The sequence below is a fragment of the Penicillium hordei genome, assembly GCF_028827395.1.
Source record: "Penicillium hordei strain IBT 12815 chromosome Unknown utg000001l_segment0_segment0, whole genome shotgun sequence".
Lineage (NCBI taxonomy): Eukaryota > Fungi > Ascomycota > Eurotiomycetes > Eurotiales > Aspergillaceae > Penicillium > Penicillium hordei.
This window is the reverse complement of record NW_026623142.1, coordinates 7202344-7213907: the sequence shown is the minus strand read 5'-3', so window position 1 is coordinate 7213907 and position 11564 is coordinate 7202344. Positions and strand designations below refer to the sequence as shown.

The following is an 11564-nucleotide window of genomic DNA, read 5'->3' as shown; positions in this document are numbered from 1 at the left end:
TCTGACTCATAGCCAGCCCGTTTCTACAATGTACAACATACGTTGTATACCTAACTCGAGTTGAGAAGTAGTGCGTCTCTTACTAAGACATTTGGTTGGCGTCGTTTTTAGATCATTTTGAGATACTTGTTTTGCTTACTCATGGGCATAAGGCCGACATTCCACTATAAGTAAAGAAGCGATTGAAAATAGAGGGACAGCTAGGAAATCACTCATATTTATTTACCTAACAAAAATAAACTAAACTCATTCGGTGTTGCTTGTCTAGGTATCGAAATTGAATGCCTTAAGATTAACTCAACATCGCTCTAGGTTAGACTCTCGAGTGACCTCGGTTTAGATCTGGAATGAATCTTTTGACGCTCAACTCGAACCAGAAAATGATGCTTTTCTGTGGTGTCCAAGTAAATTCTCTCCCAGAAGTCTGCGGTAAATTCTGTTATCACTACGTGACGCTGACCCTATTTCCTATACCTTAATTCTCACCTTCGTATAGCATATGAAGTTGGGTTAATCCAGCCTTTTGGGATATCATGAGCAGTTCGAGAAACTGTTTATGGCTTTGGACTGTCAGAAATAACCTGATCAACAATGGATAGGAAAGGTTAGATGTGATTACTCGTTCGAAATACTCTCCTAGGGAATGTATCTCCGGTGGGTTATACCACACAGACTAAGGACTTGAGAATATTGTTTAGGATCATCAGCAAAAGAAATGGTATTGTGGTATAGCCTAGTTTCTATAGTTTTACTGACTGATATGCCTTTGACAGGTATATCGTTGATTAGGAAAGGTGGTGTCCCGTTGAGAAGGTTCCGCAAAGAAATAGGGCTTGGGAAGACTGGGTGTATCCGATGGCACTTAGTTGGTGTTGATATCTCACTAGGTTCTACTTGTATCCTTGAAATGTCTCCCGTAGTTCGTCAGCTTTGATATATCCATGATGTCTCTTGTCACCGTGGACAATAGTTAAGGCACATGTATCTACTTTATTGCAGTTTCCGTTGCAGAACCATGGATGCGTCCAGGGCTCATTCCGTAGATGGACTAACTCCGAACGCTAATTCCGCATTTAGATAAGCCCAGAACCTTCTCCACATTAGTCACATGGCGATTGTTGCCAGCGCGTTCTATCAGATCGCATACTCGAATCTCTAATTTATTTCACGCATTCTCCTTTTCCTGTGCCATACCCTCAAGTTCAAAGACCAAGCATAATTATGCCCCCTATAACCGTGTCCAAAGGGCGCAGCCCCTCCCGCGACCCAAACGAAACCTTCACACAAATGGCCGACACAGACCTAGAATCTCTAGGTCGACACTGCCAATACGAGTACTGCGGACAACTAGATTTCCTCCCCTTCCGCTGTGAATCCTGCCGCAGCACATACTGCCTAGACCACCGAACCGAAACCGCGCACCAGTGTCCCCGCGAAGGCGAATGGGCCCGCCGCCGCAACGGAACAAACAACACCAACCAGGAAAACCGCACCGTCCCCGAAAAGCCGTCCATCTACAATACCGACCAATGCGCCCACACACAGTGCAAAACCCTCATAAATACCCTCAAAGACCCCGCCGTGCGCTGCCCCCAGTGCAACCACCAATATTGCCTGAAACACCGCCTCCGCGAGGAACACGAATGCGCCAAGATTACCCCGCTGGGCGCGCGCCAGCGCAACGCCGCCTCGCCAAATGATACAATCAAATCTATGTTCGCGCGCGTGCGCACCTGGGGCCGTGATAAGCAGAACGCCGCTGCCAATGGGACCCTACTACCGGCTCTACCCAAGTTGAAGCCCAAGCCAAATAGTCCGGCTGCGCGTGCGGTTGCTGTTAATGGCCTTAAGCGATCGGCTAAGGGGGATGCTTCGGTTCCTGCGGATAAGAGGCTATATTTACATACTGTTGGTACGGCGGAGACGCAGGCTGCGGAGCCGCCGGCTGGGGATTTCTTTTTTGATTCGAGGTGGAAGGTTGGGCGTGTACTTGACGATGCGGCGAAGAAGTTGCGGGTTCAGAATTTGAATAATCGGGTTGATGGGGAAGATTCGAAGTTGCGGGTCTTTCATGTTGAGTCTGGAGAGTTCCTCGAGTTCTCGGAGGCTATTGGTGCTGGGAAGGTAAAGCAAGGTGACACGATTGTGTTGCTACGCGGCGCTGGGGCTGTTCTTGGGAGCGCATGATGCATTTATTTGCTCTCTGTTTAAAGCTTTTTTTTTTTTTTTTTTGTCACTTTTTGCTTTTCGAAGCATATACACAGCCTGATACACCTGGAAGCATGTTTTGCTTCAATGCGTGGGTTGATTTTCTGTACATGTACACTCGGAGTTTGAATGCATTGCTATTTTTTGTCTCAAAATATAAGGCCTGTGTCATACACCACAGAATAGTTAATTGGTATCATACAAAACATCGTAAGTCGGACAGTACCCGCAAATCAGAAACCGGAAATCTATATAAATCAAACGCTCATCTTCATTTTGATGATCTTGTGAGGCTTGTATCCAATGACCTCAAACTCATCCTCCTTCCAGCCATCAACGACCGCGCTGCCCCGGTCATCACGCTTAATGCGCAGCTCAGGGAACTCCGTTGGTTCGCGAAGAAGCTGCTCATTAAGCGCATCGATGTGGTCAAGATAGACATGGGCATCACCCATAGTGTGAATGAGAGTTCCGGGATGAAGATCCGCAGCATGTGCAAGAATATGAGTCAGGAGAGCGTAGGACGCGATATTGAAGGGCACGCCGAGACCCATATCACAAGAGCGCTGGTACAGCACGCAGGACAGGGTACCCTTCTCTGATGGGCGGCCAGTCTTTTCATCAAGCTTCATGCCAGGGGGGAACGAGACGTAAAACTGGGCGAACATATGGCACGGGGGTAGAGCCATCTTTTTCAGATCAGCGGGGTTCCACGCGCTCATGATAATGCGGCGATCGAAGGGGTTGTAAATGAGCTTGTCCACAACGTCCTTGAGCTGGTCGACACCCTGGCCGGTGTAATCCGTCTTGGCGTCGACGTACTCGGCGCCAAAGTGCCGCCATTGGAATCCATACACGGGCCCTAGGTCACCTTCTTCGCGGTGGCCGAGGCCGGATTTATCTAGGAACTCGCGGCTTCCATTTCCGTCCCAAATTTTAATCCCAGCTTCGGAGAGTGGGAGAGAGGAGGTACAACCAGAGATGAACCAAAGTAGTTCGGCGAGTACGGCGCGTAGGAAGACTCGCTTCGTGGTGAGCAGGGGCAAGACGGGGATTGGCTCGCCGCCTTCTGGGTTGGGCTTTGAGAGAGAGAAGCGTAATTGCGGTGGTGCAAAAATTGACTGCGTGCCAGTACCAGTGCGGTCGGGTCTGTGCTCGCCTTCGGAGAGGATTGTGCGTATCAAGCTGAGGTATTGGTGCTCTTCGTGCGAGGCGTCATGTGGCGGCGAGGATGCCGCGGGGGCTGCGGCGACTTGGTCTTGGGTCATGGTGTAGAGTGCACTAGTGAGGAACGGGTATATCAGGCTTTCTATTGATACTGGACGGTAGGGAGCCACTCAGTGTGTCAAGTGGACGATGGAGAGGGGGGAATTTGGAGATCGGTGGATCGCGTCGACGCGACACGTGGTCACGTGTCGATCTCGTAATTTTATAGTGCTCCAACTTGTTCAAGGAATTATCCAATCAACTTTTAGTTCGCTGTTATAGATAATAACATGCGCTGGATTACTTGGTACACAATATTTGCATGAAACCTTTGGATGTAGGTTGTTGCAACAACAATAATAGTTCAGGAATAGATCACTCGTGCCTTATTTTCAATAAATATTTGATGGGACGCACTCTATTCAGTCAACTTAACGCCGCTAGAAGATGCACACGCTTTTCTATACAATGGAGTAAATTTCTCGTAATTTTTTTTTCTTCAGGACACTTCTCATTTGATCAAACAGTGATCACGGCGTCATGAGTCTGCCAACAAGTCCACTCCAACTCCCCGCAGAGCACCTACCGCCCACTCGGGGAACTTCGATTTATCGCCTCCATAGATATCGGAGAAGAACTTGCGAAGAAAAGCCGGGTATTGGTCTTCAATAATGGCCTGTCGGATTTTGCCCATCAAAGTCAACATATAATGGACATTGTGGATGGTCAAACTGTAGAAGTATTAGAACCGAAACAAGATATTGTAGCCAGTCCACACTTACAGATGAGCGCCGACGGTCTCTTTGGCTGTAATGTGGTGCATGTATGCTCGCGTGAGCCCAAGACCACCTTGGTCAGTTGGACGACAGCAAGTGCAGGTACAACCCTCCTCAACTGGACCGAAGTCATCGGCGAAGGATTTATGGCTTAGTTTCAGTGTTCCAGAGGAGACGATAGCGTCGCCGAAGCGCTATCTGGGGTCAGTGCAAGAACGGAACTGGAGGGCTTGTTGAGTCTTACCGCTGTCCGTGTCGGCCAAACACAATCAAACATATCTGCACCGAGAGCCACTGCTACAACAATATCCTCGGGGTATCCCTAATTGTTGTGATTAGCCAAGGCGAAAGAACCAATTCAGTAAGACATACCACGCCCATGACATATCTGGGTTTATGCTCCGGGAGAATTTCAGTGCATGTATCCACTCTTTGGTCTGTCAGTTTATTTGGTCTTTTTTTATTGGTGAAAGTAGAAGCACATACACTTTGCAGAACTCCTCCTTCGCCTCACCACCAGATAGACCTCCAATGGCAATTCCTGGAGTATCTCGCGCTACCATCTCTTCACAGCACTGCTTTCGCAATTCGAGATCCAGACCACCTTGGATGATACAAAAGAGGTTTTGTCGCTCGGGATATTTATGCTCTTCGATGCACCGATCTAGCCATCTTACAGACCGATCCATAGCCTCTTTGATGCGAGCATGATCTGGCGAAGTGGTTGCAATCACGTCGTCTAATTGCATAATAATATCAGATCCGATAGAATTTTGGAGAGAAATGGAGTGTTCGGGAGTCAGTAACCTGGTAAAAGTCAGCGTTTCGGATGCTCAGCTACAAGGTTTATTGCGAAGCCACCCACATTGGGGTGCCATCGTGCGGGCTAAGGAATCGCACTCCTTCCTCTGTGACCGTCGCCAACTCAAGAAGCGACACCATCTGGAAACTGAGTGACAAGTATACCCGGTTAGTAACATACTATCGATGTGCGACAGGAGAATAGTATATCTTACCCCCCACTATCGGTCAAGAGATTCCGATCCCAGCCTTGTAACTTATGCGCTCCGCCGACTGCATCTAGTACCGCTTGACCAGGCTTCAGACCCAAGTGATATGTATTATTCAAGCACAGCATGCATCCCGTCTCTCGCAGCTGGTCGTATGTTAAGCCCTTGAGAGATGCCTGTGTCGCGACGGGCATGAAGATCGGCAGAGGCACGGAGCCATGGGGCAGGTGGAGGGTACTCGCACGGGCCTTGGTTGTCTATTGATGCCATAACACATAACACGCATCAGATATCTGTTACAGTAGGTTTTACATGGATATCATGCCACAAGGACGTACCGAGCATTTGGCGTGACGATCGAAGGTTAATGCGGAGGGCATCGACTTGTGGGGGGGAGCGGTAGTGGTCGACATAGTTGCGATTGATGTGGATGGAGTCGAATGTAATGTTTTACCGAGGCGCCTAGCTAGCAAACGGTGGCATAGCATGGAGAGGGGTGATTTGAGTGTTTGCGATGCGATCAGGAACACTTTTATCTGATAAGCTGTTTGTCTGGTTTGCACTCTGGGGCTCAGTTTTGCTTTTATACAACTAGGCACGCGCTGTTACCGTCACCTGACTTGGTCATGTGATGCCCCTCCTTTTTAGCTAGCTTAGAGACTAGGATAATACATCATCTCTTACCATACATACAACTTATACCAGATTGGTAGCATGTCTTGAGATCCACCTCAGCGGGAACCCCTGAACTAAGAAAAAAAATTTTTACAACAAAATTGACCTCAGAGAACCCTCCTCGGAACTTAGAGGCCGGTCTCCAGGGCCTACATATTGTGGGCCCAAGCCAAACATATCAGCAACAAAGCCATCAAAGCCAACCAACTTTAGCTCAATTCTATCAAGCGAATAGACCGGCAGTTATACATAGCTATCCGCCTCGCTAGACAACTCAATAATTATATTTAGCTTGATCAACCTTATACAAGCGAATTCGACTTAGATACCCGGTCGAGAATCGAGTTCTTACTGACTTAACAAACCGAGAGCCCCGCTCTCCCTAAAGCTAAGGACCCGTACCCACCTAACTAGTCAATTCATAGGCCAAGCCTACACAAAGCAGCTACCGACTTTATTAAAGCCTCTTCCTTTATATCCCTAGCGGTACAACCTAGTAACTCGGAGCTATCAAAACCGCTCGGCAAAAAAGCCCCCCGTAAACCTAAGCGGAAAAGCAGGGCGCCACCCGACCCTAAGCCTATAGATCCTATCGAACTCTAGGACTTAAGCCTTTCCGAGCTCGGACCTATACTATTAGATACTCTATCCGAAGGATACTAACCCCCGCAGATAGAGTTAGAACCTATACCGAAGGGCAATCCTAAAGCTTAGTAGGCAGAGTTAGAGCCTACGCCGAGAGGTAATCCTAAAGCTTAGGACCTAAAAATAAGCCTAGGACTAGCCACCCTAATAAGGGCCGTACTACTTACCTATAGATTTTACCGTCGGAGGCTAGCGTACTAGAGGGTATAAAGCCGACCAATTAGGCAACTTATATTCGAAAGGCCCGTTATAGCCTCGTAAGAGAATTAAACTCTAAGCTACCTAACTATACCGAATAACAATAGCCTAGCGCTAACCCCTAGCGGTTTTACTTTAGAGCAAAGGGAAGTTATGATCGAAATAATCTAGTAGGTAGTCGTACGCTCTATCCCCTAAGCAATATCTAGTACAATATCTAATCTACCTATAGCTAACGGATTATAGCCCGGACTACTAGGCCTACCGGGACTACTAGGGCCCCCCGGACCAAACGGGTAGCTTATAACCCTAGATATAATATAGAAGGTATCCGAGATCGGTTATTTCGACCTAGACCACAAAGCCACAACTACTATTCGTTTAGTAAACTACGTAAACTACTATACGAACGTCTACTCCTAGATAGACTATATAAGGGATATAGTATAGCTAAAATCAGAGGACGTCGTACGCTTATATATAAGTTACTCCCTTAAAAACAAAGTAACAAACTAGTACGACGTAGAGTTAACCGGCTTAGAGAAGGAGGCTCTAAGAATCCTCCCGCTTAAAAACGGCTAGTATAAAGAATTGGCTAAGCGCTAGAAACTACCGCTAGCCGAAGCTCTCCGAAAGATAGACACAACTACCTATATATAGATAGACATACGAGCTAGAAAAGAACCTAGGGAATATACTTAAGAAATCATCCGGTACGCTAGAGTAGTAGGCCGAATAGACCTATACAAATAGCTACTAAAAACTCGCGAAAATATCGAACTAACTTTAAGAATAGTCGTAATAAACCTATTAGCAGCGACTACACTAGCCGAATTCCTAGAATACCTCGATATAAAATACCTAGACTAGTAAGACTAAGTCTAACTCCGAGATTATCGCCTCTAAACCCGTAGGTACTAAGCCCTACCTAGAAACCTAAGGATCTAGAACTAGAACCAAAGGATATAAACCCTAGCTCCAAACTATCTATAAAACACTTAATTCTAGACCTTATATCGTTTCTCGGCTAATAACAATCAGCTTAGCCGAAATAACCTAAGCCTAAGCTATAGACTATAGTAGCGCTAAACCCTAAACTAATCCTAGTAAACTCTACCGAGGTAGTAGAACTAGTAGCGACAAAACTAGTAATAAGGCCGTTACTAAAACTAGTACTAAGCTAAATAGCAATAGCAGCTACTAACTATATAGCAAAATCCCTAAGTAAGAGTCAACTAAAGCTAGCTAAGAATAGTAGATAGGCCCTACTTCTAGAACGACTAAGCTAATAGGCAAAATAACTAAGGCTAGAATCAACGGCAACTCTAGAATTAAAAGAGACCTACTATATACGTCTCGGACCCAACCGAATAAGACTAAGCTAATCAAGATTACGAAAATTTTAAATAGGACGACTATAAGCTAGACGGGGACGACTACGAAGCATACTATAGCGAGCTAGATAATAACGCTTACCTCGACTAAAGCGAGGGCAATTACGACGAAGATCTATCAAATCAACCGCTAACTACCTAGCTTTACTTTCCCTAATTCTCCGTTACCTATCTAAACTACGATATCAGTTTCTCCTTAGGCAATACTCTATATAAACACCTAGATACCTATAAGCTACTAGCGGTAGGAACAACCATAGAAATAGCCCTAGCTTTATTCGCTAATAGCACTCTCCCCCTATACGAATCAGACCGTACTAAAGCCTAGGACCCCGGGTACGCTTTTCGTACCTAGAGATACGCGACTACTATAGTAGCTTTAGAATCACAAGACTAATATATCACCGCTTACCTAGACTTAGGATATGTTATAACCCTGATCGACTCGGCTATAGCATAAAAGCTAGGCGTCCCTACCAGAAAACTAACAAAACCAATCTTAGTTAGCGGGATCGGATCCTAATATATGTCTGATTAATAGATCGAGCTCGAAGTGTACTTTATAGGTCTAGAAGCAATAGCTAAACTAATTATCGAAGCCTATCTAGTTTAAGACCTTAAAGCTAAGCTCCTAATCGGCACGGACGTGCTAGGACCTAAAGGATTCACGCTCGATTTTAACCGTAGGAAAGCGCGTATCGTATCCTATAGCGATATAGAGTTTAGTATTAGTATTCAATTAAAGCCAGATAGAATATGTTAAAAGATACTCTACAAGTCAGGGTAGGTGCCTATCAATCAGGTAGGAGAAGGTAACAAGATAGGTGGTTCCCAGAAGTCAAAGACTGTTTCTTAAAGAGCCGTCAGGCTTCCTCCATATGGTCCAATTTATATATAGTCTCCCTATATTGATAGCGGGAGGAAAATATGACACGTGGAGCGGGGTCTCGTTCCCGCGGGGAACCCTTCTTGGAAGGGTATAGAAACATAGGCGATCCCCCTCCGGAGAGGTCAAACCTCCTATAGGCCTAAGGTACCAATCTAGGAATAGCCTTACGTCTGATTATATCATAATAAATCATCCCTCCTTTAAGAATCGCGTGCCCTTACGCGGGGTGATAGGTAATTGGGAGGAAGTATATAATAGGTGTTACGCACTAGCTAACTGGTCACAGTTAGGTTAGATGGGTTCAGGGTATACTTGCCTTAATACTCCTCGAATAGTCCAACGTCAATGATCGGGTCTCAACTAAGCTAATGCCACGTAGGGCCTTATAGTAGCCTAAGTCCTTTTGAGCGATCAAGGAACTAATGCTAGGTAGAGCGCCGAGTAGATCTATACCGGGGTATAGGTCTGCTCGTGAGTGTTATCAAGTTATAATCAAGTAAAGAGTCATAGTAATCCAAAAGGTAAACATAAGTAACAATGTATGATTGAAGACGAAGAACTAAACTAAGTATATAAGGGAGTGTCCTTATATATCCTTCGTTTCCTACTCCCTAAGTGACTCCCTTAGAGTCACTGCTAGAGTCGCTAGTGACTCCCCGGATATACTCCCTAGGAGTAGGTCCTAGAGTTACGGTTACGTGTTCTAGGCGGTTATAGGTAATCGATATTGTTATAAGGTAGAATTGCTATTTGCCCCGCGAGGGCCGGTAATAGCTACCTTCTGGCAAAACCCTTTTCTACTAGATACGTTATACGTGATCTCGATCTATTAGCTCTCGATAGCCTATTAGTATGCCTATAGGTCACTACTGATTAGTAACGGATAGGTCTGTAATATTACCTCCCCTCTTCCTAGGAGTTTCGTCCCCGAGACTTATAAAGCTGCGGTTCCCCCCTCTAGTAAGTGATACCGTTTTTTTTTTTTTTTTTTTTTATATTACTTCTATATTATACCTATTTCTAACGAGGTACGTAAGAAGAATAGATTGCGTTAATATAATACTATTCTCGCGGCCGGTTCCGTTATCGATACTCCTTATAAGTATTATTCTAATAATTTTATTGACTATATTATGGATTCTAAGAGTTAGAATTGTGCGGAGTGTACTCGTTGTGGTCGTAAGTATATGAAGCGTTTTTATAATGATCGTGAATAGGAGTCGCTTAAGCGCGATCGCTAGAAAGTAGCGTTGGAGTTAGAGTAGGCCTAAAAACAATGGCTTGAATACTCTTAACAAATGAATTAGGCGATATCGAAAATACTTCGCCTTTAGAAACAACAATAGTTTCTTAAAGATCGTGGTGGTTAGATGTTAAATCATGACTCGGTAGTTATAGAGTAGTTAGATACTAAGGATCCTCCTAGTACTAAGGACCTCGCTAAGCTAGATCGTCTCGCCGATACTTAGGTTCTTACCGCTACGTTAGAGAATCCTACTCTAACTTAGATATTTAGTCCCCTATCCCCTTCCGTCTTAGAGGGGATGGACTTATCTTTCCTCGTTAGCGATTCTTCCGTGCCTTCCGCTACGCGGGAGTCCTTTTCGCCTATTAGTAATACTACTAAATAAGCTAGTGGCAGCCCCTTAGGTTCTAGATAGGTTCCTATATATTTTCTAAGGTAGGATACCCTTTCTACTAAACTAAGAGTTATTGCTAACTATTATACTATCTATCCGATAGGATTCGTTCGACTTTATATTCGTCTTTGGTTTCCTCGATTTTTATATTAGTTACAATTTCGGCGTTGTCTAGTGCTAGTTCGAGTAACGAGATATAAAACACTATATGAAGTTTTTGTATACTTTCGGGTAGCTTTAAGCGATAATTTATTGGTCCCAATTTTTCTTTAATTTTAAACGGTCCTAATTGTAGGTGGTCCAATTTGTTACTAGGTCGCTTAGTTTTGATATTACGTCGTAATAGGTAAACCTTTTCTCCCTCCTTAAGGTTAGGTCCCTCTCTATAGTAGTCGTCGTAATATTTCTTTATACGTAGATTGATAAAGTTAATATCTCTAGCTAGTTATATATATAACTTTCTTAGTCCGCTAGCCTTTAGTCTCGCTGATTCTACTACGGCGTTCTTATTAATTAGTTCTCCGAATATTATTAGATTATATCTATAATTCGTAAAGAATAGTGTTTCGTTAGTCGTAGAGTATACTACGTTGTTATATACTAGCTATGCTATTAGTAGTAGTCCTACCTAGTTATCTTACTAGTAGTTTACGTAGTGTCGTAGGTACTATTTTACTATCTAATTTACTCTTTCTATCTAACCGTTAGTTTACGGGTAGTATACGGTAGAGAGTCTAAGCTTAATACCTATTTAGTCTATAAAAGACTTCTATATATTCGATATAAATAGCTTGTCTCTATCTAATATAATCTTACTCGGTATCCTATAGTTCGTAACTATATATCGAAGTATAATATTCGCTATTTAATTAGTATTAATGGTTTCTATAGTCGGAATTATATAGGTATACTTAGTAAGCCTA

The 11564-nt window shown here is 44.3% G+C and overlaps 3 protein-coding genes across 3 annotated transcripts; 1 reads left to right on the top strand and 2 right to left on the bottom strand.

The window, feature by feature from the left end:
* Window positions 1–1221: 1221 nt before the first annotated feature.
* Window positions 1222–2187, top strand: N7537_002703 (AN1-type zinc finger protein; the record flags this gene model as incomplete). The annotated part of the gene is made up of 1 exon (XM_056893761.1): window positions 1222–2187. One exon carries the CDS (start codon window positions 1222–1224, stop codon window positions 2185–2187), a length of 966 nt encoding a protein of 321 aa, XP_056758756.1.
* A 278-nt stretch (window positions 2188–2465) lies between these two features.
* Window positions 2466–3476, bottom strand: N7537_002702 (thymidylate synthase; the record flags this gene model as incomplete). Its single annotated transcript, XM_056893760.1, has 1 exon — window positions 2466–3476. One exon carries the CDS (start codon window positions 3474–3476, stop codon window positions 2466–2468), a length of 1011 nt encoding a protein of 336 aa, XP_056758755.1.
* Window positions 3477–3952: 476 nt separating this feature from the next.
* N7537_002701 (tRNA-ribosyltransferase family protein) lies at window positions 3953–5688 on the bottom strand (the record flags this gene model as incomplete). Its single annotated transcript, XM_056893759.1, has 8 exons — window positions 3953–4145; window positions 4197–4384; window positions 4435–4512; window positions 4563–4620; window positions 4677–4997; window positions 5056–5139; window positions 5207–5457; window positions 5539–5688. The coding sequence occupies 8 exons, from the start codon at window positions 5686–5688 to the stop codon at window positions 3953–3955; spliced, it is 1323 nt and encodes a 440-aa protein (XP_056758754.1).
* Window positions 5689–11564: the final 5876 nt, after the last annotated feature.